The 25,516-nt window shown below is 53.0% G+C and overlaps 1 protein-coding gene across 3 annotated transcripts in view; it reads right to left on the bottom strand.

The window, feature by feature from the left end:
• Positions 1-567: 567 nt before the first annotated feature.
• SMAD7 (SMAD family member 7) overlaps positions 568-25,516 on the bottom strand; it is a 31,484-nt gene continuing 6,535 nt past the window's right edge. For 2 of the 3 annotated variants that reach the window (XM_067699150.1, XM_067699152.1), the window contains exons 3-4: positions 22,859-22,933; positions 568-2,540 (exon numbers count right to left, since the gene is read on the bottom strand). In XM_067699150.1, the coding sequence (XP_067555251.1) occupies positions 2,002-2,540; positions 22,859-22,933 (614 nt within the window). In that variant the 3' untranslated portion in view covers positions 568-2,001. The remainder of the gene's footprint in view (positions 2,541-22,858; positions 22,934-25,516) is intronic. The other variant, XM_067699151.1, reaches the window with a different exon arrangement.

Below are 25,516 nucleotides of genomic sequence, written 5' to 3'. Positions count from 1 at the left end.
TCCCACCATCAACACTCAGCCCCAGCCTCATCTCTACTCCAGGGCTTCAGCCCTCAGGGAATCTCTCCTGGAACCCAGTGTGGCAGTGACCTTCCTCTGGGAAAGGTGCAGTCGTCTCAGGACTTAATGTAAAGCAAAGGAGTCAGCAAGCAGGAACTGGATGGACCCCAAGTTCTTGGGACTTTACCTTCCCATCCTATCTCCCAGTGCAACCTCCTTCCCAATCATTCAAAATGATATTTCAACTTTTCAGGCTTTGAAAAATCAGCTGCCTTTGTAACTCAGGGCTCCCCGAGGTTGACCCATTACAAATTCAGGACACCCACCAGCTGCACCCTAAGGTTCCTGCCTAACAAGAAAGGTGGTATCTGTGTAGGTACAGGTCTTTCTAGGATGCAAGGAAGAGCAAGGTGTTCCGGATCGTCTCTCCCTTTTGTGGTCCCACCAACCAAGCTTCCTCCCCAACCAAGCTCTGGGAGACCCCAACTGTACCAGATTCTGATGGCTACATCCCGCTGCCCACCCACCAGAAGAAAAAGGAGCTGGAGGACAACATGGAATCAAGTATACATTTTAAAAATTGTTTAATGGAACATAAACTCCTTTAGAAAAACATTCAGCTAGGTGATAACACCCATAGAAAAAAACACCAATCTTGTGTTTATCTTTTTTAATTTGGCATTTGTTATTTGCATTTATATTAAAGCAAAGTGCATCTTTTCTTTATTTTTGTTTATACACATTGCACAATACATAAATAATGATGCTTATAAAACGTCTTTATATTTACAAGTAATAATATATTTATATATAACATAAAATACATTTTTTCTTTAATAAATCTCAGGGTTTTTTTTTCAGGAGTCCTTTTTCTCTCAAAGCACTACAATGCTAAATTTCCAATGAGAATGCTTCTCTTGTTCATTTAAACCTTTGTAGTTAGAAAAATAGCTTATGTTAAAGTCTAAACATGCTCATTGAGCTAAGAGCAGTGTCAACGTATCATACGAGTGTATGAGTTGTAGAAGAAACGGAAGAGTTAGGTGTCAGCTCAGGATGGTACCTTGGGTTAAGATGGACCGAATCCTTCTTGGTGGGGAGTGGGGCGGCTCCCCTCGCTGGTCTAACAGCAGAGCTCAACACACAGGCTGCAGAGGGGAAGAAAGTGCTGAGCTGGTTTTCTGAGTCCAGGAAAAACCTGATGTAACCAGGGCAGGGGAGAGGCGGAGGGGCCTGAGAGGGCACTGGGTGAGCAATACTGTGACGGGGCTGCCCCGGCAGCCCTCGGGAAGCCCATCTCAGAGGTATCCAGGAGCAGATGGCCAAAAAGGAAAGACACGACAACGGCAGCAGGGTGGCCGGAAGGGAGTGAGACAGCATGGAAAAACTGGCAGGGTGGCTTCTAAGAAGCCTGCGGACAGGCCAATGTCCTAGAAGGGGAGAGGTGGGATGGGGGCTTCCCCAGGCTGGGGGACAGAGCCTTGCTGCTGGCCACTGCTGGGACACCCGCTGCCCCACTGTGCAAGTCCAAGGAGCACGAGGGACACAGCTTGGGAGCGCAAACCTCTCAGCGGTCAACATCCGTAGGAAACACAACAGAGCACACCGCTTCCCCCATCTGCGTACACACACACACACACTCTCTCTCTCTCTCGTACACCCTGACGAGGGCAACGAGGACCCCGAAGTCGAGGCCTGCCCCCCCATTTACACTGTGTTCGGTGGTACTGATTTTTGCTTCCCCTTTTCACGCCTCGGTGTTCTGCCAACCATACCACCCGCCCCCGCCAAAACCCCGACAATTCTTTTCATAAGCTATTTCTCAAAGAACAAAACAGAACATAAACAAGAACCAGGGGAAGGAGGGGAGAAAAAAGAAAGAAAAAAAAAAAAAAACGACCAAAGAGTTTGCATGAAAAGCAAGCACTCAGGAGGAAACTATTAGCAGCAAAGTAGTTTGGACCGGGCCCGCTAGGCTCCCGCTGTCCTCTCCCCACGTGGCTACCGGCTGTTGAAGATGACCTCCAGCCAGCACGGGCAGCTGCTGATGAACTGGCGGGTGTAGCACTGGCCCCAGCCCTTCACGAAGCTGATCTGCACGGTGAAGCCAGTCCACGGCTGCTGCATGAACTCGTGGTCGTTGGGCCGCTGCAGGCTGTACACTTTCTCGTAGTCAAAAGCCTTGATGGAGAAACCGGGGAACACTTTGTGTACCAACAGCGTCCTGGAGTCCGGGTTGTCCAGTGTGGCTGACTTGATGAAGATGGGGTAACTGCTGCGGTTATACACCCACACGCCATCCACTTCCCGCGTGAGCTGGATGCCACAGCCGATCTTGCTCCGCACTTTCTGCACCAGCTGACTCTTGTTGTCCGAATTGAGCTGTCCGAGGCAAAAGCCATTCCCCTGAGGTAGATCATAAAAGATATCCAGGGAGGGCTCCTGGACACAGTAGAGCCTCCCCACTCTCGTCTTCTCCTCCCAGTATGCCACCACGCACCAGTGTGACCGATCCCCAGGCTCCAGAAGAAGTTGGGAATCTAGAAAACAAAATGGCGGACATGGTTGGGTGATGGAGCCCCTCCTTTTTACTCTTCCTCCCGAAATCAAGATCACACACAGCCCCATGATCAGCTCGTCTCTCAGGGCAAGACAGAAGGAGGGAATGGGGTGCTGGATGTGCTGCAGGCCGAACAGTCCTCCTACTGGGGCCTGGAAATCGTGACCCAGTGACGGAAGAGCCTTGCCTCTAAGCGTGGGGCTTGCTGGGGAGCCTCTTCCCTCCACTCCCCACACCCTGTCAGAGACCCAGGATACCAGCACGTGTGCCCACCCGGCCAAAGGAAAGCCCCATCGCTGCAGAGCTCAGAAGCCAAGACCACTTAGTAACTTGGCTGGTCCTAGTTTTAGGGCTAGAAAAGGCCTTACAGTTGGATGGTCTAGAATTACAGTTCTTTAAACTGGATGGAACCTTGAAGGCCAACTGCTCCAGTCCCTTGTCATCCTCACGAGAAAACTTGGACTCAGAAAGCTTGTTGCTCAGGCCCCAGGGATGATGGAACCAGACCTAGACCCCAGGACCACCTGCTAAGCAGTCTTTGTGCTTGTTGTCTCCCAGTTCTCAGATCAGTGCCTTGGTCATAGGAGGCGCTATCCGGGAGGAAAAAAAACTTTTTTTTTTTTTAAAGGAGGAGCCACTGCAGAGTTTATTCCCCGCCACAAATATTTATTTACTTATTTATTTCTTTGGCTGTGCTGGGTCTTAGTTGCAGCATGTGGGATCGTCGTTGCCACATGCAGTATCTTTGTTGCCGTGTGTGAACTCTTAGTTGTGACACGTGCAATCTAGTTCCCTGAGCAGGGATCGAACCCTGGCCCCCTGCATTGGGAGTGTGGAGTCTTAGCCACTGGACCACCAGGGAAGTCCCATATCCAGGAAAAATTTTAAAGGACGTGGTTTGGGTTAAAAATATCTATCTTCCTAATAGAAAAATAACTCTCAATGTGTCTGTCAGCGGCAGCTCTGTACACGTGAGTTCAGGTAAAAATGCCAAATCACAACCTGCAAGTTGGTGTCAGCCCAGACTACCTTAACTTCCTGCAGCCCAGACAGAAGACGATGTGTTTAAAGTGGGTACCGCCATGCTTGCAGGGTCCTGCTTGCTGCATCTTCCTTTCTTCCCCTTCCCTCCCTAGAAGCATCTAAAGTCGATGCCCTGCCCCCTTCCTCCCCTGGAGGGCCCACCCCGGCTTTCCTAGACATGCTGCTTCCCACGGGCAGCAGGGGAGACTGGGGTGATTCTGGTAAGGTGACTCCCAAACAGGCGCTCAGAGATCTTTAAAGGGGGGAGCATATGAAAGGAAAGGGGGCCCTGGAGGCTGGCATTCCGACTCCTCTAACTCCTCCTTTAAGCTAGAGCCGGCAGGGCAGGACTCAGACTGGGAACCGTGAGTCTCCCCAGCCCAGCCGGGCTGCAGGAACACTGTGGTTTGTGGTGGCAGGGCGGAGACCGGAAGTCTTGTATTTGTTAACGAAAATGGGGAGAGACAGGGGGAAGGCCTGGCAGGCAGCAGAGGCGGCCTCCTGCCCTCCCTGTAGGTCCCTGCTTCTCACTTACTGGGGTGGGGGGCTTGGGGCATGAAGTTGGGGGTGGTGTGTGAGGTCTTTGGGTTTGATTGGCCTTTTTGATTTTGGAACCACTGAGTTTAGAGCCTGCACGATGATGGGTTATACTGCACAGCAGGGGGGGGTAAAGGAGGGCTCGGGTCTCCATTGTCCTGCTGCCCCAGCAGGCTGGGTAACCAGTGCAGCTCAGCACACCCACTCCTTCCAACGTTAACAGGCACGTAAGGACCTGGGAACCAGTCAGCTGCATTAACTTTTACATGGAGGTGTCCCGTGAATAAGTCTGTACAAAGGCGCTCGGTGACCCACTGAGGCAGCCACAAACACCCACCCTGAGCACCAGTTGCCTGGATGCCCCCCACCTGGCCTTCTCAAATGCCTGCCCCGCCAGCTACACAAGACGGGGACGCTGAGGGCTCCTTCCTCCCCTCAACCACCACCCCACCGAAAATCAACACCAGAAACCTGGCCCATCACCCCCGACCCCGACATTCATCTCTGAAGCACAAGTGTGAAAGAGGCTGTGTGCATGGATACGAGCACACTTCGAGTGTGTGTTATGTGAACGTGTGTTTGCATGCGCATACACAGGAACATATGGAAAAACAAGAGAGGTACAAGAGCTCCAAGCAGAAGGTGAGTCATCAGGCCTTAGCTTGTTTCTGCAAAGTATCCATCAACTGCTAATAAACTCGCGAGCGCTAGCAATCTTCTGAACCCTCTTGCCGAGGGAGTTCAGCTCTGAAGGCTATACCAAAGACCCACAACACCCGCGTAAATAGAAATGCTCTGACGTCCAAGTTCGCCGGGTTGCAGAAAGCCCTCTTCTGGAAGGCGCAGGGCGCCCACCTGCCTGCTTGTTTGAGGCGGGAGAGCGTTTCCAAATGTAAGAAGTTCTCACTTATTGTCCCAACTCAGGACGACAAACCGGCCTGGAAAGGAAGGCTCAGGAGTCGCTGGAGACCCTCAGCGGAGCCTCACAATACTTTGTTTCATGGAGCCCGGCTCCCCTGAAACCTGGCACCCGCCAGAGTATGGGGGTTGGGGGAGTGGGGGGAGGGGGAGGAAGCCTGAAGATTGAGTTGCCCCTGTGCCAGGCCCACCGGCAAGGGGCGGGGGGGGGGGGGGGGGCGCCTTGTCTGCCTGGGGGCAGAGGAAGCTGGGCGGGGGGTGGTGGGGAGACTGGGGCCTGAGGTTGGCCAGTAGAGAGGAGGGGGAATGGGGCGGGGTGGGGGGGCGTTCTGGCGGGTTTCTCTTTGATCTGTGCGGCCCGACAATGCATCCAGCAATTTGCTGCCAGACATCCCCTGGAAAAAGAAAAGGCCTTTTTCTGTTGAGGTTAATGGCCCGGCCCAGATAAACGGCGGCGTGTAGGTGTCCCTGGATGTGAACAAGGCCCCTGAAAGCCCACTAGGTGCCCTAATCTGGGGCAGCAGGGCCCCCACGTGTCGCCCCACCATGTCACCCTGCAGTCCCCTAGTGCCCTGATACCTCTTTTCCTTGCTGCTCCTGAACTCCACAGCTCTGAGCACAGAAATAGGCTGTCAGACAAACCCATCACTGGAGCGAAGGCCCCTTTTACACAGCACGCTTCTGGGGGCCCAGTACAACGCCCCAAATGGCCAGTTCAGACTCCGCTCCTTAGCCCTGAAGTACCCGCCGTCTGGGCTCATTTCTAGGAAGCGCTCAGCATCATCTTCACAGAAGCACAGTTCCTGGAATTGGGCCCACAGCCCACAAGCATCTCCCCACAAAGGTCAGGGCAGACGCTTAGCTCTTGGGGGCTTCCCAGGCCTCCGAGGGAGGAGCTGGGAGGACCCTGCACAGAAAAAAAAAAGGCCCCCTCGTTACAAGGACTGAGGAAGGGTCTTAGTATCCTGGTTGCCGATACTTAACCTCTGAAGGCAAAACTCGCAGTCCCTTGTTAATTTCCCTCAGCTTTTATAACCTTTTCCGGTATTTTCAGCTTCTCCCTCCTCAGAAAACTGTACCAGGGGCCTGTTTTAAAACTGTATTTGTGCATTTTAAAGCATCCAAAAGAAAAGCTGTGTTGTCAAAAGCTACCTAATCAGATGCCTGCTCACAAGTTTTTCTTTTTATTACCGTTCAGGGAATTTGTGGACCAACCCCAGAAAAGTGCTGAATCAGCCTAAAATTCCTTTAAGGTTGTTTTTCCCCCTCCCCTTCCCAATTTCCCTTAAAGCATAAAATCTACCCTTTAAAAGCAAAGCGGGAGGCCGTGTGGAGAAGGAGAAGGATTGTGCCTCGTGTTTGTACTTGCATTAGGGAAGACCACTTAACAAGGAGCTCCATGCCTCATACAAAGAGTTATTTAATTACCCTGGTCGTGAATGAACAGACCAGACCCTCCCAGAAGACCAGAGGCTCATGAATGAATCTCATGCCTGGGATCGCAATGGCACAGGGTGACCAGACCCTCAAGGCCTAGGTAAGAGAGGAACTTCCCCCTTTTAAAATTTTTGATTTGAAGGTGTAGGAGTTGAAAAAGAAAAAAACTGGAGGGAGGGGCTCCCCTGGTGGCGCAGTGGTTGAGAGTCCGCCTGCCGATGCGGGGCGGGGACATGGGTTCGTGCCCCGGTCTGGGAAGATCCCACCTGCCACGGAGCGGCTGGGCCCATGAGCCATGGCCGCTGAGCCTGCGCGTCCTGAGCCTGTGCTCCGCAATGGGAGAGGCCACAACAGTGAGAGGCCCGCGGACCGCAAAAAAAAAAAAAAAAAGGAGGGAGGGAGACCGCAAAAAAAAAAAGAGGGAGGGAGGAAAGGCCAAGTTCAGTGCCTCGACGGTACCATGTCCGGTCTCCAATTTAGGAAGTTGACCATGAGGCCAGAGAGGCAGAACTGTTCCAAAACACCCAGTCCCAGTGGGATTCTGAGAACGCTTGAAGTGAGGCCATCTCACCCTAGCTGTGTCCACACACAGAGGCGGTGCTGATGGGACAGGGGCGGGGGGTCCCCAAGTTTCTGACTTTTCAGGACAGGGACATACTTGGGAAACGAAGCAGCACAGAGAAAGCCACAGAAGCAGGCACCGGCTGAGTCCAATGTGCCCACTGCCAGGGCAACCAGGGGGCTGGAATAAAAGGCGGGCGGGTGTGTGTGTGTGGGGGGGTCTCAACCCACTCTCATCTCCGCAAGGCACTTGGATTATAAAGGGATTATTTCTCTTATTCAATATTCTGGTTATCCCACGGTGGGATGGGTCTGCGAGCCCCCTCCCCAGTGGTCCAGCAGAGCACCCGGCTGGGGATGGAACCTGGGCAGAAATGGCTGCCTCACGCGGGCTGATGAGGGCAAACGAAGGGCACACATGCAGACCCAGAAGTAAACCCGGCAACCCTGGAACGCAAACGTGGCCACGCCTCGCCCTCTCAGGTCCAGGGCCCTCCCTCCTCGGGACTCCGGCGCCACCAAGGGTTGCCTCATCCTGTCCTTCCCCCTACATCAGTCGTCCCAAAGGTTAACAGCTTCATCGGCCCGGCTCCCCACCCTGGTCAGTAAACTGTTCAGAGAGCAACCAGCTCACTTCAGGGACAAGGACTGAGATAAAAGGGGACTTGGTGCCAACCCGTCCCATCCACTCTCATCCCAAACACAATTAACCAAGTCTCTCGCTGGTCTCTAGTTTTCAGGAGGAAGCAAACACATAAAAACTTGCTTCGGTGTCTGGGCTCAGTCTGGGTTCTGGGGTCAGCTCTAACCAGCCATGCTTACAACCTCACCCGGGACACAAAAGGTGACGCCAGAGCTGCCCCCTTGGATTCTTGGGGCAGCAAAGACAGCCCTGGGGTTGAAAGCAAGCTACCATGGTGGTTGAAACTAACTCAAAACGTTTCAGGTTAACTCTCAGTTACCCAGAAAATGCTCAGACCCAACCCATCACTGCTACCCCCAAGCTCCTACAACCAAATGCATCAGAGAATGAACTCTGGCTGGTAGAAGGCAGGACGGAAAAGTTGGATTTTTTTTTCAGAGCTCTGCAACAAGGTTCTCCGCTGAGGCGGCTGGGCTGGGGGGTGGGCAGGGGGTGCCACAAGCTCTCCTTCAAAGGCCAGGGTGCTTCTTCAGGTCCCTGGGCCCAACCTCACTCCTCAGCGAGTTCTACCCGCCACGAGCTGACCAGCTATGGAGTCAGACACTCCCCCCTTCAATCTGCCTCCCATGTCACCTTGGTGGTGACTTGAGCTCATCTCTAAAATGGAGCTCCCAGTACTGGCCACACTGGCATTGTGACAATTTGATGAAAAGCAGCCAGAGGTCACGGCCTGGCCAGCAGCCACAGCGGAGGGTCTCGGCTCTTAGGGGCACATTATCTCTTAGGTTCTCCAGATGCTCGGAAAATGCTGACAACTCTTCGCCCCGCCCCCACCCCCAGGTGGGACAACAGTTCTGGGCTGATACCTTCACCTAACGAGCATTTACTATGTATAGTTCTGTTGAAAGGGGCTCACAGAAAGGGGACCCTGAGAGGCTGCACGGTATTACCATTCCTATGTTCAAGGAGGGGCAATGAGACACACATCACCTGCTGCAAAGCAGAGCTGGGTTCAAGGCCAGAACATTGGCTGGTGTGAGCTGTGTGTGGGCGGCCACCTCAGGCCTCAAAAGCCACCAGTCCTCTCCAAACACTAGAGGGGAAGACAAGTGTCCTTCCCAGCCCACTGTGGAAATGCTATGCCTACCGTGGCCCCCGAGGATGGGGTCCAGCTCCTTCGCACCAGGCAAGCCAGGAGTGAAACGGCTTCTTTGCCAGCAAGCTGCTGCTCTGTGACCTTGGCCAAGCGGCTTTGCCCCTCAGAGTCTCAGTCTGACCAGCCCACAGCTGGGGCAAAGGCGGCTGGGGCAAAACAGCCCCATGGGCCCCCTTCTGGCTCTGATGGTCTCTGGCTACACTGTGGGTTTCAGTATTCAACAACACAGGTTCCATTTATTTCTACTACCTTCTGGAGAGTAAGAAAATCACTTCGGGGAGCAGGGCACGTTTTTGCATTTCATTTGCAACAATAAAACAAAACAATATCAAAAGGGAAAGGAGATTTGAGTCAGATTTGGCCGTGTCCATCTCTAAACCAACTTTTTTTTTCATTGCAAAGAGTTAACAAACTCGTGTTCTTTCTGTGTCGTCATTCATCGCCCCCAGGAAAAGGTGAGTGTCCGGGGAAGGGTCTCCTATATCACCATCTTATTTCCAATGCCCACCCATGCCCGGCGCCCTGAAGCTTCTCAGCCATCATCACCCTCCTTCCTCTTGCAAACTCCCCTGGGCTGACATATTTGGCAGGTCCTACTCGTCTAGAAGACTGATTCGTGACTGTGCCTTACAAACTGTGATGAGTAATCAGTTACTAGAGCTAAAAAGTACTTCCCTACTCCTCCAACGGGCCACAGCCCCACCTCCTAAAGCCCCTCAAACGGCCCAAGTCGGAGGCCCCCAGCCCAGGGGTCCCTCCTGAGAGCAGTGTTTTGCCATCAGAGAATATAATTAAGGGTAGCGCCGGGGAAGGGGGGAAGCCACACAGATCAAAAGCTCCCATCTGTCTCGCCAGCCGGGCTGACGCGGCTTCCTGTGCCCCAGCCTTCAGCCATGCAAATTATAGCGTGTACCCGGCTGCCTGCCTTCTGAGGAGGCCAGCTCTGCCCAGCTCCGAGAGGCCTCAGAGGAAGGGTGGGGACTCCCAGCCCGGCCAACTCCATTCATAATATTTACAGTAAATGGGCCTCCCTGGCTGGTGGTTAGCGTGCATCCAGCCTCGTCCTTTTCAAGTCTGAATTTCAAGTCTCTTCCACCCCAGGGTGCATCACCAAGTTCCCACCGTCGTCCCCCCCACCAACTTAACTCAGCAGCTCCCTTCAGAAAGAGGGGTCACACACTTGCATACAGAGCCCCCAGACCTGCCTGCACGGGGGCATTATCTGCTCACCTGCCTGCCCCCTGGGGAGGATCCTGGCCACTCTCCGGAAGACAAAGCAAGGAGGACGTGCACACAACAGAAGGGTATGCACGTCACATCTCTAACCCACCCACCCCCAACCCGGGGAGAGTCCAGAAACCCCCCCAAATTCCACGCGTGGATTCCCAACTGGTGATGCGCCTCCCCTCGCAAACACAGATCCAACAAAGGAAACTACTCTTAAACCACCAGGAAGTCCCTCATTTTCTCCTTTTTACTGACCACTTGTAAGTACGCTGGCTACGCGTTAAAGAAGCTTAATAAACACAGATGCACAATCAGCCAGCTTTCCGAAAGGACACCACCCCCAGAGGTGCAGGACAGTTTTTTCCTGGTTCTGCAGGTCTGGGGGCTCTGCGGAAGCAGCTTTTGCTGTGGGTCTCAATTGAATAAAGCCCCCGAGCTGCACGGACCCTCCAGGCTCCCTGCAAGGTATTCCAGCCCCAGACGCGGGCCCTGCCCCACCCCATCCTTCACACAGCTCCGCTCAACTCTCGTTTTTCTGGAGGGTAGAGAAACCTTCCGAAGAAGAGGAAAAATCCAGTGAGAAACAAAAGTCCTTTTCATCCCTCCCCTCCCCCAGCTCCCCTTGTTCCATAACAATTATGAAAACTGTTGGATGGGATGGCATTTTGAACACTTACTGCATTCCGGCCAATAAATTCCAGCACTGGATCTGATGGAAAAGCCTTCCCTCTCCGGCCAGCTCCCTGGCTCCCCGCCCCCTGCTCACTCCCAGCCCTCATTCCTTCTTTCTTTACAACCCAACACCAGGGCCCGGCCAGGGCCGCACTGTACTTACAGGGAAAAACAAAGTACGACAGAGTGTAGACAGTGTGCAGACTGGAAAAGTTAATCATTACTTCTGTCTGCCTCCGTAATCTGATCTCCCTGGCTTTGACACACTCACTGCTCAGCCATCCCAGCCCTTTCACCCCCAAAGCACCCAGGACCTCCTAGGCGTGAGCACCCCCCCTCACGGGCCCTCCCACCCCTTAGCCTCCAGTGAGGAGGCCAGGGGTATGAAAGCCCCCCTACCCTGGACCACCGTCACAAGGCCACCGCTGCTCAGTGCTGTGTGCTCCACATTTCGGAGGACTCTGGGCCTCACGTGAACGCGGGCTCCAATCTGGCCTGTATTCCTGCAGAGAGCCAGGCCACCCCTCCTCCGCTGTCCTCCTCCCCCCACCCCATGCCACTCTCCTCTCACTCCCCCTGCCCCAGGGCTCCCCCTCGAGTCCACCCAGTTGCCCCATGGGATCTGTGATCCGTCTCTGCGGACACTCAAGTCAGGATGGCCCTGCCTCAAAAAACTCAACACAGAATTACCACATGACCCAGCAATTCCACTTCTGGGTATACGCCCAGGAGAACTGAAGCAGGGTCTTGAAGAGATACCTGTTCACCCATGTTCACAGCAGCATTATTCACGATAGCCAAAAGGTGGAAGCAACCCAAGTGGCCACTGAAGGATGAACGGATATCTATAAGCATTTAAAAAGAAAAGCAAGTCTGACACCTACTACAACATGGATGAATCTTGAAGGCCTTACACTGAGTGAAATAAAACAAATACAAAAGGACAAATACTGTATGAATCCACTCATATGAGGAACCTGGAACAGTCAAATTCATGTCAGGAGCTGGGAGGAGGGGGGACTGCCATATTAGTGTCTAATGGGCACAGTTTGTTTCGAAAGGTGCAAAAGTTCTGGGGGTGGATACCGGTGATGTTTGCACAACCACGGGATGGACTTAATGCCATTGAACTGTACACTTAACAAGGGCTAGAATGGTAAATGGTATGTATATTTTACCACAAAAAGAAAAAGGCCCTGCCTCTCCTAATGCTCTCGTGTACACCCTGCCTTCTTGAGTACAAGGGATTCCATGGGATGGGGCTAAAGGACCCCTGGAAATGTATGCACATGCATTCTTCTGGGGAAAGTTCCTTCAACTTTCATTCATTCTTGGAAAAGTCTGCAAACCTCAAAACGTGAAGAACTACAGCCTTTTCCTTCGCCGGTGGAAGAGGCCATCAGCTACCCACCACCTCCGCGAAAGGGGTCTTATTCTCACACACCTTCAAATCCAAGAACCGAAGATCACAGGATTTCATTCAGTACTGCAAGGGACTTGGAGGCCAGGTCCAACTGCTTATTTTGTAGATGAAAAAACTGAGGTCCAGGACACAAAAATGGCTCAGTGAAGGCCATGCAGCCAGCTGACGACTGTGCCACTGTCCTCAGCCCAGGAAAGCAGGCCAGCCCCAGGGGACTGAAATTTGGAGGGTGGGCGCTTTCCCTCCCATTGTAATTCTCTCCAAGCCCCCTCCTGGGGCATCCGACAAACACTTGAAATGGGGGTCGGCTTCTGAATCTTTGCAAGCCCCCCCCAAATCCAGGCCTTTTCCCCCCATCCACAGTGGGCCTTTAACTGTGATCCCACTGAGCTGAGGCCCATCTGTTTTTAAGAACTGTATACTGTGCACCCAGATCACAGGAAGAACTCAACTCCTGCTTTTCCCTCTTGGTTACTGATTAATGAGGGGGAGGGGCCGTGCTGGCTGCGAGGCTGCCCTGGGGCTGGCAAGGTCCCCAGGCACTTTCTGAGCTGAGCGGCTCTTCCTGACCCTCTCTAGCCTCAGAAGCTCACTGGGGAAGTTGACCGCAAGGTGTGAAAGGGTGACTGGAGATGGTAATTTAACCCTCCAAGTGGCAGATGCAGAAAGGTGAGTTTACTGACAGTACAGTCTTTTCTTGGCGTTGTCTTTTTTTTTTTTTTGCTGTCCAAGGGCCTCTCACTGTTGTGGCCTCTCCCTTTGCGGAGCACAGGCTCCAGACGCACAGGCTCAGCGGCCATGGCTCACGGGCCCAGCCGCTCCGCGGCATGTGGGATCCTCCCAGACCGGGGCACGAACCCGTGGTCCCCTGCATCGGCAGGCGGACTCCCAACCACTGCGCCACCAGGGAAGCCCTTGGCGTTGTCTTTTTTTGTTCCTGTTGAACGTCCACCCCAAGTTAAAAAGTAAAAAGCTAACACAGAAATGAGCAAACACGAGAGACACCAACAGTCCCTGGCCTGGTGATCTGAGTGCTCACGTCTGAATGACAAAAACTCCCCATTTTGCAAGAGGAAAACTGGAGTTGAACTCAGTTCTTCCCTTACTACCCTGGATCTAACCAAAGGCCAAAAGAGCTCTCCCGACTCCACAGAGGAGCAAGGATGATTAATTAAATCAGTGAGCTCCAGTAGGCCTCGGGGGAACGGCCAGGGGCAGGATGCGCAGTGAAAATGAAACCCCTTGGTAACTGGGTATTAGATTACCTCACGTAAACCCACCCACAGGCGGGCCAGCCAGAGCTTCACACACTGGCTGGGACCTCAGAAATGAACTTGACCATCAGATTTTAAATTAAAAGGCAATGTTGCATCCCCAGATTGTCCTCATGGGAATCAAGCCCACCGGAATTATAAAAAAAAGTCCAAGTCCTGGACTTTGAAAATGTCCCACCTCCCCTGTGGCTGTAAAGACATAAATGCTAACATTCCAGGTGCCCATGCCACCCCCGCCCTGCCCCTTGGCTGGTCACCTCCACTCTGCTGGGCTCCCAAGTACCACCAGGGTCTGGATTATAACCCTACCTCCTGCTGTTGCAGCTCTTATCTCACAATCAACAAGTGGGGGGGGGGGGGGCGGGAATAGAAACAGAACCGGAGGAGGCAGACCTCTGTTTATCCACAAGCTTTGCTTTATCTCAACTCTCAACAGACCACACAACCGAAGCAGAGAAGCTGTGCTGGCCCTGCGTGCTCAAACAATCTCCCCAGGGTACCATCCCTGCACCTCCCCCGTGTCTTACAACACCTCACCCCATGGCTGAGAAGCTGCCCTGTGCCTGACTGCAGACAGAGCCACATCCTGTTCAAGGACCCTCCATCTCACTGATCCCAGAGCACCTTCAGACAGACCACTACGTCTGCAGAGTCCAAGAACTACATCCTCCATGCCTGGCAAAGCGGGGCACATAGTAGGTGCTCAGTAAATAATCGCTAAATGATTGGACCACAGGGACACGCTGGCTTCTCCCAAAGCAGCTGCACCACCACCGCCCCCCAGGCCCCAGCTTTACACCTGGCAGAGCGAGGCCCGTGAGAACCCACCTGGGAGCGGAGCGTGCCTTCCAGGCAGGGGTCAGCCAGAAAGGCCTAGGTCTGGCCCCAGGCTGGCGGGAAAAGAGCCCCTGTCCTCAGCTACTTCCCTGCCAGCTGCGGCTGATCCCGGGAGGTGTTTCCAAGCCAGGCGCCGGCCAGGCAACCTCTGTGGGCTCACCACCTGCCCACAGCATTCTGCCTTGGCGTCCTGCTCTGTTTGGACAAGTTAGCCTCACCGAATGTTCAACAATGCTTTTACACACCCCAGGGCTCTTGTTGTGTTATGAGAACAAAACAAAGCCCACTAAGGAAAAAAGCTGGGGGCTGGGGGGAAATGGGGAGCAAGCCAGCCACACACAGATCTCTTTCTTTCTGGTCTCCATCCTAAAGATGGCTCCTTGACAGCCCGGGTCGGGGCACTGTCCCATGTTACGAGAACAATGACATTGTCCAAGAGGGGACTTAGAAACCCAGAGATGAATAAATGAAAACTGTTTTCACACCCAGCACAATACCACCTTCTGCACATCACTGTGGGGCTGCACAAGCCCTCTTTCTAAAGGGGGAAGCTTCTTGGTGACTGAGGACTGAGTTACCCCCATCCCCCAGGGCTAAGCACAACTGTACCAGGGGAGCTGTCTTCTGTCACCTCTTTACCGCTCACCAGAGTCCTAGCGATAGGCAGTCAGGAAGCTAAAGGAGGGACTCCTTGGGCAAAATGAGGCCCACTGCTAGTAAATAAAGGCAGCCCCAGCCTGCCAAATGCCAGGCACCTTGGTGAGGGCAAGGTCATACTGGGGTGAACAGGCTAAGGGTATCCGTAAATTCCCACCCACCCCTCCCCCCAAAAAAGAGTTTTTTTTTTTTTTTTTTGCAGGTTAAAACTGAGCTAATGACACTGGGTGGGGCTCAGTGTCGAAGACTGTGCAGCCAAACCAAAATTCACTTCCAGCCAAGAGCTGCTCGGCCTCCCCATTTGGGGAAGGAAGCTGCAACACTCATGAAAGATTCTTAGTATACTGGGCAAGAAGGCTGCAGTTAGCATTTCAACTGAATGTGACCCTTCTGGTAAAATATTTTTTTAACTAATAAAAATAACATAAAGTTCTCAAACAGCCTCTTTCTTAAAGAAAATGGCCCAGAAATTCTCATGGGAGTGGAAGGAAAGAAGGGGGAAAAAAAACAAAACGAAACCGGGCCGGCCTCCTCTCAGCCACTACCTTTCACGAACAACTTTTTTTCTGGAGTTCTTCTCACAAAAGGAATGATGCCATTTCCTGTCTTGTCCCAATACTTCCTGTTCACTTACAAGGTGAAAGTTATCACCCTGTTTTAAACAGCTGTCCTAAACTCCACAGAAAGTTCCTTTTTCCATCCAGTGCCCCATCCCTATCACAAAATCTCCCCATTTTAGAATATAAACGCTATCATGGTCTACAGTTGGCTTTAAGAAAAAGCCTCATTCTCTCTATGGTAGACACTGAATCTTCAGTCGCAGCCGCCCCAGAAAGTGGGCTAGGGGCACAGACCCCCGTGGGGAGAAGCAAAGGGGGCTGGGGGCATCACCCCCAATGAGCCACTGTGTTTAGGTAGAGTTGCCGCCACCAAGGGAATGTTCCTTTCTTGGTGTGTTAGCCACTAAATTGAGAACTGTGCCTCAGCAGTTAATAATATCTTCCCGCTGAAAATAGCCCGGAGAGGAAGCCTGTCTGTGACAGTAGGCACACAGCCAGACGGGGCTAGCCATTCAGTACTGAGCGAGAGAGATGGTAGGGCCAGTGGTGACCTCCCAGTGGCCACGCTGTACAGTATCCTTTCACAAGGCTCCTGCAAAGGGAGGGCTCCCGGGCGAGTCACCAGCCTCCTCTACCCTGCAGCCCTATAACCTCGGTGAAGCTGTCACAGCAACTAGGGTCTTAGGCAGCAGGACCAGAGGAGGGGGCCGATCACTCAGCAGGGTGGGTCAGGACGACTCCAGGCTTTGGGAGACCCGCCCCTACATGGCTGGTTACCAGTCCCCAGGCCGCCCAGAGGAAAACAGCATCTGGGGCAGAGAAGGAGCAAGGGCGCTCACTTCCCCTGCAGAAAGGTCAGCCTCAGAAAATGAGCCACAGGGAACTTTCCTGTCTCTCCTTTCTGCAACCAGGATGGAAAAGAAAAGGTTGAAAAATCGCGGAGACAGACAGGCCCGTGACTGTGGGCCCATCCCTGGAGACCTCAGAGGTGCTCTGGAAACAAGCGTCTATCTACAGATCTCAGGCACCTAACTGAAGTCTCCATTTTCATTCTCCAGAGCCAGTGTTTTTTACTGAATATCTAAATACCTGCATGCATGTAAAAGCTACCCCAGGTCACTACTTTTTAAAACTGTGGCAAGACAGGTGTAACACAACATTTACCATTAGTGACACTGAGAGCACTCGCAGAGCCGAGCAACCATCACCACTACCTAGTTCCAGAACATCTTCATCGCCCTGAAAGGAGACCCTGTCCCATGGGTCACTTTTACCATGTCATCCACTACAACAAAGCCAATGGGAGGAAGAGGCAGAGTTAACACACCTTGTCAAGTTTCTACAATCAAGTGAAAGTCTTAGTTGAGAAGAGGCTCAACAAGCAAGGTACTCGAATTCTTCCCTATAGGAGCACAGGCAGAATCACAGAACCTGCACAGCCACCAAAGATATTCTCCACAAAAAAAAAAAAAAAGATACTCCCCCACAGAACACAGACCCTTTTACCCCTTACACCAGGGGCTCCCCAACTTGTCTGCACCTTGAAATCATCTGGGAAGCCTCAAAAAATACTGATGCTGGGATCCTGCCAACAGACTGTGATTTGGAAGCTCCCAGGGGTCCCGATGTGCAGACAAGTCTGGGGACCACCACCCTGCGCCTTTTTTTCTCCCACCAGCTTAAGACACCTGCTGTGAAGTGGCCTGGCGATCACAGCACTGTAGGTGCAGTATCACGGGATAGTTAACAGCAGCAATAAAGAAGCAAAGGGAGCCAAACTTGATCATGAATCCTTTGGCATTCCCTCCCTTTTCACTGCCCCCCTAGCTCTGGGCCACAGGTTCAGAAGTCCACGCAGCCACTGCTGGGCTCTGCTAAGAAAAAGCCTCCCTGGGGAGAGGGTGTTAGTGCCCTAAGACAGCGGCCAAGAGCTGCACCGGAACCTGGCCCTCACCTGGCCCCTGCCCCTTCGCGGGACAGCCCTGCTCTGCTTCAGGGACGGGGTGCATGAGGCAGTGGCCCATGTAGTCCGGCTGGCAGAGCAGCCCCAATTTGCTCCAGAGACTTTAAATGCTGTCACCCTGCATTTAACCCCTGCCTGACTGCCCCATTCTTTCCAGGATAAAAGGGGTTTTTCACAGTGAGCCCTTCTCCGGGGTTGAGTGCATGACCTCAAGCCTTGCAGAAGAGGCAAACGGCCTGAGCTGCTGCCCCTGACTGGTCTTCACTGGGGAGTGGGTGTGCACCAGGTGAGCCGGCCGGGGACTGAGTCGTCAGCCTGGCATTTAGGGACATATGGGTCCCTAGAGATTCAGACTGTCACTCCTCACCTACATGGCTGGGGAGAGGAAGGGGAGAGGATAGGTAAGGAGCTCAATCATGGTTACATGTGCTGGCGCTTCTGCCTCCCCCCAAGCCCATGCTCAAGGCCACTTGGATGAACTCAATCCACCCCCACCCCACCCCCCATGGCATTAGAGACTCCAGCGAAACCACAATCTGCTTGTTCCCAGGCACGGGAAGGAGAGATATAAAAACACAGCAATAGGCACCCGAGGAGATTCCCAGCTTGCCATCACCATTCCCAACCAGACAACAAATGCAGCTGAATAACTTTCCTTAAAAACAGGATGGGGCACTCTTTCCTAAGCTACTTGGTTTGAGCCCAAGTTGACTGTGGACTGAGCCAGGACCACATTTTCAGATTATGTAGGTGTTTTTGAAGACTCTCCTCCGAGGCTCTCATAGACGCCAGCAGAGATTAAAGAAGAGGAAAGAACCTTTCCTGGAATGGATGCTGACCTAAGGACATTCCCATCACCCAGGAACTAGAAGCGAGACACGGATCTGAAGACCTTAGCAAAGGAGCTGGCCTCCCTTGGGTTGGTGGGACGGTGTCTCTCCGATAAGCATGATTTTGTCCAGCCAAGAGATGGGTTCCTCAACACCCTCCCCCAGACACATCGGTACTACATCTCCACTGCCTCGCACCTCCCTCCCTGAAATCCAGGCTGGCACCTCTTTTGAAGTTTAAACGACTACAAATGGGGGCTTCCCTGGTGGTGCAGTGGCGAAGAATCTGCCTGCCAATGCAGAGGACACAGGTTCGATCCCTGGTCTGGGAAGATCCCACATGCCGCGAAGCAACTAAGCCCGTGCGCCACAACTACTGAGCCTGTGCTCTAGAGCCCGTGAGCCACAACTACTGAGCCCGCGTGCCACAACTACTGAAGCCTGCATGCCTAGAGCCTGTGCTCTGCAACAAGAGAAGCCACTGCAATGAGAAGCCCACGCACCCTAACAAAGAGTAGCCCCCCGGGCTTCCCTGGTGACGCAGTGGTTGAGAGTCCACCTGCCGATGCGGGGGACACAGGGTCGTGCCCCGGTCCGGGAAGATCCCACATGCCATGGAAGCAGCTAGGCCCGTGAGCCATGGCCGCTGAGCCTGTGCTCCGCAACGGGAGGGGCCACAACAGTTGAGAGGCCTGCGTACCGCAAAAAAAAAAAAAAAACAGTAGCCCCCCACTCACCACAACTAGAGAAAGCCTGCGTGCAGCAACGAAGACCCAACACAGCCAAAAATAAATAATTTTTAAAAAATGACTACAAATGACGCTGGCCTCTAATCCCTGCCTTAATCAGCGAGGCCCATATGTCTGAGGCCCAACCAGCTTTAGACACCAATATACAAAGGAGGAGGCTGGGTCTGCAGCTGAATAACCTGGAATTCACAAGTGAGGTGGTATTTCTTCAAACCCCTCCCACCCCACCCCACTACCCCGAATCAGGACAGCAGACAAGCTAAATGAAAGCTCCCCCCTAGAAACTCCAGATGGAGGCTGCAAAGATGACAGCTTCGAACACATGCTTTTAATTACCAGTGACACAGTGAAAGCTCTGGGAGCAAATCCTTTCCACTTCCACCATCGAGCTGAACCTAGAAGCTTCCCATCTACGTAAGACCTCTCCCAGGTGGGTATTCTTGAGCCAGGATGCATGCCAGCAACAAGGGTTTGTCCTACACGCCTTTCCAAAAGCACCATACCCAGATCCCAATTCAGAACCAATCCAAACACGCCCCGGGCCCAGAGCACATATCCTTGTGGAGAAACCATCTCCGAGGTCCACCTACCCCGCGTGAGAGGGACCCAGGCCTATCCCAGCGCCTGCCCGCTCATGTGTCTGTGCACGTGTCTATCTGTAGGTCTGTAGCACGCATACACACGCGCACGCGCGCACACACACACACACACAACCAGGCAGCAAGCAATCCATCTGTCTCCGAGAGCCGGCTGTCAGAAATGAAAGTACAATCTCCTGGAACCGAGTCCCAGCCTTCTAAAAATGTGCCGTTTTCCCAGACTGAGGAAACTTGCAGGGGTGGGGTCTGTTTCACTGCGAGTCCCAGAGACCTGGCCTGTCGTCTCCCCGGCCAGCCCCGCGCTGCAAGGCTGGAATTCCAACCTGCAGCCAGCGGGCTGGCTCCCAGTGCTCCTACCCACCCACTCCCCTTCCTCGCAGGAAAGGGAAGGGCCAGCCTTGGAGTCACCCCGGCATCTCGGGAGGGGCGAGGGGCGTGCCTTCAAGCACACCCTCACCCCCACCCCCGAGGCACCACATTTTCACATTCGGCTGTTTTTTTCTTTCCCTTCTTCCCTTGCCAAGAGAATCAAGCCCTGGCTCCCGCTGCCGACCTTCCTCCCACCCTAAACTGAGCCCCATTCATTAAGCCCGATCTCGGCCAGGACAGGAAGGAAAACAGCACACAGGGCCCGTGAAAGAGACACTCAGAGAGGTGATTTCCAGGGGGGAGGCGGGGGCAGAGCCCTGTGGGCACCTTCCCCGCTCCCCGCCGTGATGCGCCGTGATGCCCACTTGGCCTGGCGCTCGCCACAGCAGGCTCCCCGCTCCAGCCTCCCTCCCCTCCCTGGCCCAGCCCCCTTCAGCCACCACAGCCCCCCACCGGCCTCATCCTCCGCCAGGCAGACACACCCCACACACCCCGGCCTTGGCCACCTCCACCCCCCCCCCCCCCATGGAAAGATCAACTTCTTGGAAAGGAGGTTTGGGCTTTCTCCATTTGCAAAAACCCTCCGCCCTGGACTCGAGCCACTACCACCATCTTTTGGGGGGGCCTTCTCGCGGCAGAGGGTGGAGCCCTGGGTTTTCTCAGGGCCTATTGCCTCCCCTCCAGACACCCCCAAACCACGGGCACCAACCCAAGAAACAGTTTCTTCAACTTCCCCCCACGGCACATTATTAATAAACTACTCCAACTCTGAACGGAAAGAAGAAAGAGTTGAAACTTTGAAGCCTTGGGAATTAGTAAATCAAGAGCTAAAATTCAAAACAAATGCTCTTTCATGTGGAGCCCCCCGTCACGTTTTTTTCTTCTGGCAGTTTTGTTGAACGACGCTATCCCTTCAGAGACAAGCACTCCTTCCTAGCAGCTCCTCATTCATCGAAATGGCTGCAGTTACTTTGGGGGTAGGGAAGGAGTTCATCATTGCTTTACCCCCAGTTTCTTTCTAGGACTAGAAAAACTCTTGGAAGCCCACCCGTCTCAGAAAGGGCTGCACTGTCACACTTTTGGCTCTGGGGGCCAGGTAAGGAGGCTGATGGCTCAGGCGGGTATCCTTACTTCCTCCAGCAGAGGAGACAGACAAGATGTTATCAATAAGACAAACCTTCCGAAAAGCCCCCTTTCAAAAGCTACCACTTCCCTTGCTTGTTTCATGTGGTTCAGAGGGGCTGGGACTCCTCCCTGCACATTCAGAATTTAAAAAATAAAACCCTCTAACAACATCCTGAGTGTGCTATTTTGCCCAGACCCTTTCCTCTCCTTGGCTTTCTTTCTTTCCGGAACTCTCTCAGCCTTAGAAAGCAGAAAAGACACAGCTCTCATGTCCCGGTATGTTCTTCCCTCCTCCACCGCCATGGTCCACTCCCATTCTCACCCCAAGCCCCTGCCCTTTCTGGGTCCCTCTTTTTTCCTGTTCAGCTCTCATTAGGAGCTTTGAGTAAACAATACCCTCTGTCTCAGATAACAGCCAGAGTATATACTGCACTGAAATCAAAACAAACAAGGGTCTCCCTGAAGACATTCTCAGCAAGCTCAATTCCTGCAGAGGGAACTGGCTAGCATGAACCGAGCCGAGGCTGAGCGACACCTGACCAGTTAAAAGTCGCAAAAGACGGTGCACCATGTTCCCCCCAAAGACAGTTTTTTGTTTTTTTTTTGTTTTGTTTTGTTTTGCGGTACGCGGGCCTCTCACTGTTGGGGCCTCTGCCGTTGCGGAGCACAGGCTCCGGACGCGCAGGCTCAGTGGCCATGGCTCACGGGCCCAGCCGCTCCGCGGCATGTGGGATCTTCCCGGACCGGGTCATGAACCCGTGTCCCCTGCATCGGCAGGCGGACTCTCAACCACTGCGCCACCAGGGAAGCCCAAAGACAGTTTTATAGCTTCCATCGGAGCTGCCATGCTCCTACACCAATGTCCCAAGGGCCAATGCCCAGAACTCTGCTGGATTTTCTTTTCTTTTCTTTTTTTTTTTTTCCCTGGATCACTTTCCCTCTTGTTTTAGCTAGTTCTTAGAAAATCCAGTGATGGCATACTGGGGTGGGAAAAACAGGTGGAAAACAGGACATATTTAGAACAGAATGGAAATGTCTCCCACTTACATTGCTAATGAGTTTCTTCAAGTTTATCACTCTCTTCTCCTGTCTCTCAAGGGACAATGATGTTTAGGCTCTCCAGTGCCCCTCACCCAATTCCATAACTCTCCAGCCTGGGAGTCCAGGCCCCTGCTCACACCTGTGGGCCCTGAGGGACACCTTCCCTGCTGGGTAACAGTATTAGCACCTACTGTCTGCAGGGTCCCCACCATGCACTGCAGACTTCTGCACAAAGCTGGATGGGAAGCAGGATTTGCAAAGAAGCACCGAGGCCATCTACTCTAAACTCCCATCCTACACTTGGGGTCTGTCTTCTACAAGTGCCCCAAAGGTGGATCCATTCCCTTCAAGGCACCCGATGCACTGAGAGTGAGAGCAAAAAAGGGCTTAAACCCGTGAACTAATGACACCAAAGTCACCAAGTGGAAGCCCCTCAAGTCGGGAGCTGCTTAACAATAACCACGAAACGTGGCCCAACACCAGCCCTCCGGCTGGCCCCCACACTTCCAGATCTATGGCCCAGAAGGATGAGCTGAAGGGCAACAGAGTCATCACGGATACATCCAGTTTCATGCACATAAAAGTGAGAATTAATTCCAGACCAGCTGGGGTGGCAGAAGGCCACCTCCATTCCTCCAGTCTCCAGTCATTTCAGGAGGTCTTCGAATTGCCAAGAAAGTAAGAGAAAGCAGCTCACCTGAAAGCCCCCCAGGGGCCAGATAATTCGTTCCCCCTGTTTCAGCGGAGGAAGGCACAGCATCTGGACAGTCTGCTGTGGATATGAAGAGAGAAATAAATAAATAAAAACACCAAGATTAATTTTTAAGCACATTCTAAACAGCATTAAAGAGAAACCACACATTCCAAACGGGTGACTCCCGGCCGCGATGCTGATTATTAATGGGCTGCTCAGGCTTCGCCCCCCATCATAAGACAGACCACAGCACCTTGTCACCCGTCTGGGCTCCGCGCGGCCAGTTAATCATTAGTCAAGACAGACTGGCTGGAATTTCTCTTTTATGGCAAGTCCCCCATTGAGGAAACCAGGTAGTTCCCAAGGTCAAAGGACGCCCGGTTCTTGTCTCTCCACCACCTTTCCCATCTTTTCCCAAAGCATGGCCTCTCTGCTTGGATCCAGTGGCCTCGCTGCCACTCTCATCTTTTTAAAGACAGACTTCCCAGTTCTTTAGGAAGAACTGGTGCTGGGCTGAAGGGACTTCTTCCTTTTTAACTGAGGTATAGTAAGTATTAAAAAATACAAATCTTAAGCGCAACTCGATGAAATGAATTTTACTCATGTACACACCTGTGTGAACAACCCCTCACGCCACATCAGGACAACAGAGAACATTTTCAGCAAGGCTCCCTAATCCAAACTCATCCAAACTCCCCATCTCTGGAAACCCTCCCAGGCAACCCCAGGCCTGCAAGGCTCCCTGCCTCAGTTCCTATAAAATCTTTCTGGCACCCAGTACTTGTAACTTCCTTCTGCTGTCTTTATTGATTTTTTCCCTTCAGATCCTGTCTGCCTGAACTAGACTAGAACCTTCTCTTCAAGGTCTTTGTCACCCTCAGGTGCTCAGCACAATGACCTAAATGGTCATGAGGATAATGCCAATTCCAGATGAGAAATATACAGACTTCTCAACCTCCCTCCAAGCAATTAAAACAAAAAATAATGGCCACGAGCCACAACGAATTAGTCCCTCGAAACAAAAATACACAAGACCCCACAAGCGTATCACGCACCATTGGCCATGCCAAACTTACTGAAATCCATAGAGAAAGGCCGGTTCAGGAAAGGAGCGTCCCAGCTCCAAAGCAAAAACACCAGTCCCTCCACCCCAGGCCACTAGCAGGATGCCCCCGGGGGGTGCGTTACCAGTTTCCCCCTGGAAACACTTGGCCGAGAGGGCGAATAGGAAGCCAAGTGAAAGAGTAGTCCAGGGGCAGGTAGCCACAGAGCTCTCTAGGGGCCCAGCAGCTGTCTCCAGTGCCTGGTAAAAGGGGGGAGGGGCTGGGCCACTCAACTCTGAGGTCCTCTCTCTAATCCCTCTCTTGCATTCTCTCTCAGGCTGGAAGAACAACTTTTCAAGAATTCTTCTAAACTGGGAAGGAGGAAGCAAAGGAGGGGCAGCGGCGGGCAGGGGAGAGAGAAAAGACTGTGTGGGTAATTTCACTGTATCAGGGTAAAGTCTGATTCCTAACAGGAATATACAGTTTTACAGGATACACTTAATCAAATGGAAAACAATAGGGGCAGGCAGGAAATGGAGCTGCTGGTTGAAGAGTGTAGAGCCTGCACTTTCTAAACTACTTCGATGGCCTTCACTATGTTGGAGATTGGCTTCTACCTACCCCGCAAAGGGAAGACACCCCCATGGTGACTTATCCGCGGCCACTCCCTCCCTCCCCCACCAGCTCTGGCTGGCTGAATCCCAGGGACAAGGTGTGTTTCAAAGGAAGAGCCCACATCTCGGGGCAGAGCTGGGACCACATTCAGCGTTGTCAGCCTGTCTCAGATCAAAGGTTAAGCCAGCTCCACACTGGCAGCCACAAGCATTTCTATGAAATGGTGCTCTGCCCTTTGGTCTCAGAAGGGATTTACAAACGTTAATTAGGTCTCCTTACCGCCCCTGTGAAGTAGCAAGGTACACCTGTTTGACACGTACCCGGGTAAACTGAGGTATCACAGAGTAGCCCAAGGGGCCACCCAGTGAGCTGGACCATACCCAAGGGTTCAGCCCCCTCCGTCCCAGGGTAGGCCACGTCCTCACTCTCTTCCCTGAAGGTAGCTGGGCTGAGACAGTCTTCAGTACCCAGACGGGCCTCAAGCTCCTGACAAGTTAGTATAGGTCAAGGGCCACAGCTCCGTCTCTCACCCACAGAAAAGCTCTGCTGAGGTAGCTCCCCGAAGGCAGGGTTCTCAGCTACTGCCTTGTCGTCTGCTCCCCAGAGCCCAGGCTGGTACACTCAGAAACGCTAGGCTACTCCTGGCTCTTCTCCACCGCTGAACACTACCAAGCACCCAGTGAGCGCTGGGTTTTGTGGGAGCCTCGTTCCCCTCTCCCAGCAGTAAGAGAGCTTTCAAAGATGCATGCCTGGGAACAGCCAAGGAATGAGCTGCTGCAAAGGGTACAAGGCGACAGAGCTGGGGACCCCACTTCTCTCATTCAGAGAATGGTTTCCAGACAGCCAGGATATTCTTGTCAACTTAGTTCTGAGCTACCTAAGTACCTACCGTCTGGGACAGAGAAGCCTCCACCACCACCACTATACCCCAGCTCCGCCCCAATCCACAACCCAGGTTACAGAAGCACTAACCAGTGCATTGGAACCTTCAATGCATTTTAGG

The sequence above is a fragment of the Pseudorca crassidens genome, chromosome 12 (assembly GCF_039906515.1).
Source record: "Pseudorca crassidens isolate mPseCra1 chromosome 12, mPseCra1.hap1, whole genome shotgun sequence".
Taxonomy (NCBI): domain Eukaryota; kingdom Metazoa; phylum Chordata; class Mammalia; order Artiodactyla; family Delphinidae; genus Pseudorca; species Pseudorca crassidens.
This window is presented reverse-complemented; position numbering and strand designations above follow the sequence as displayed.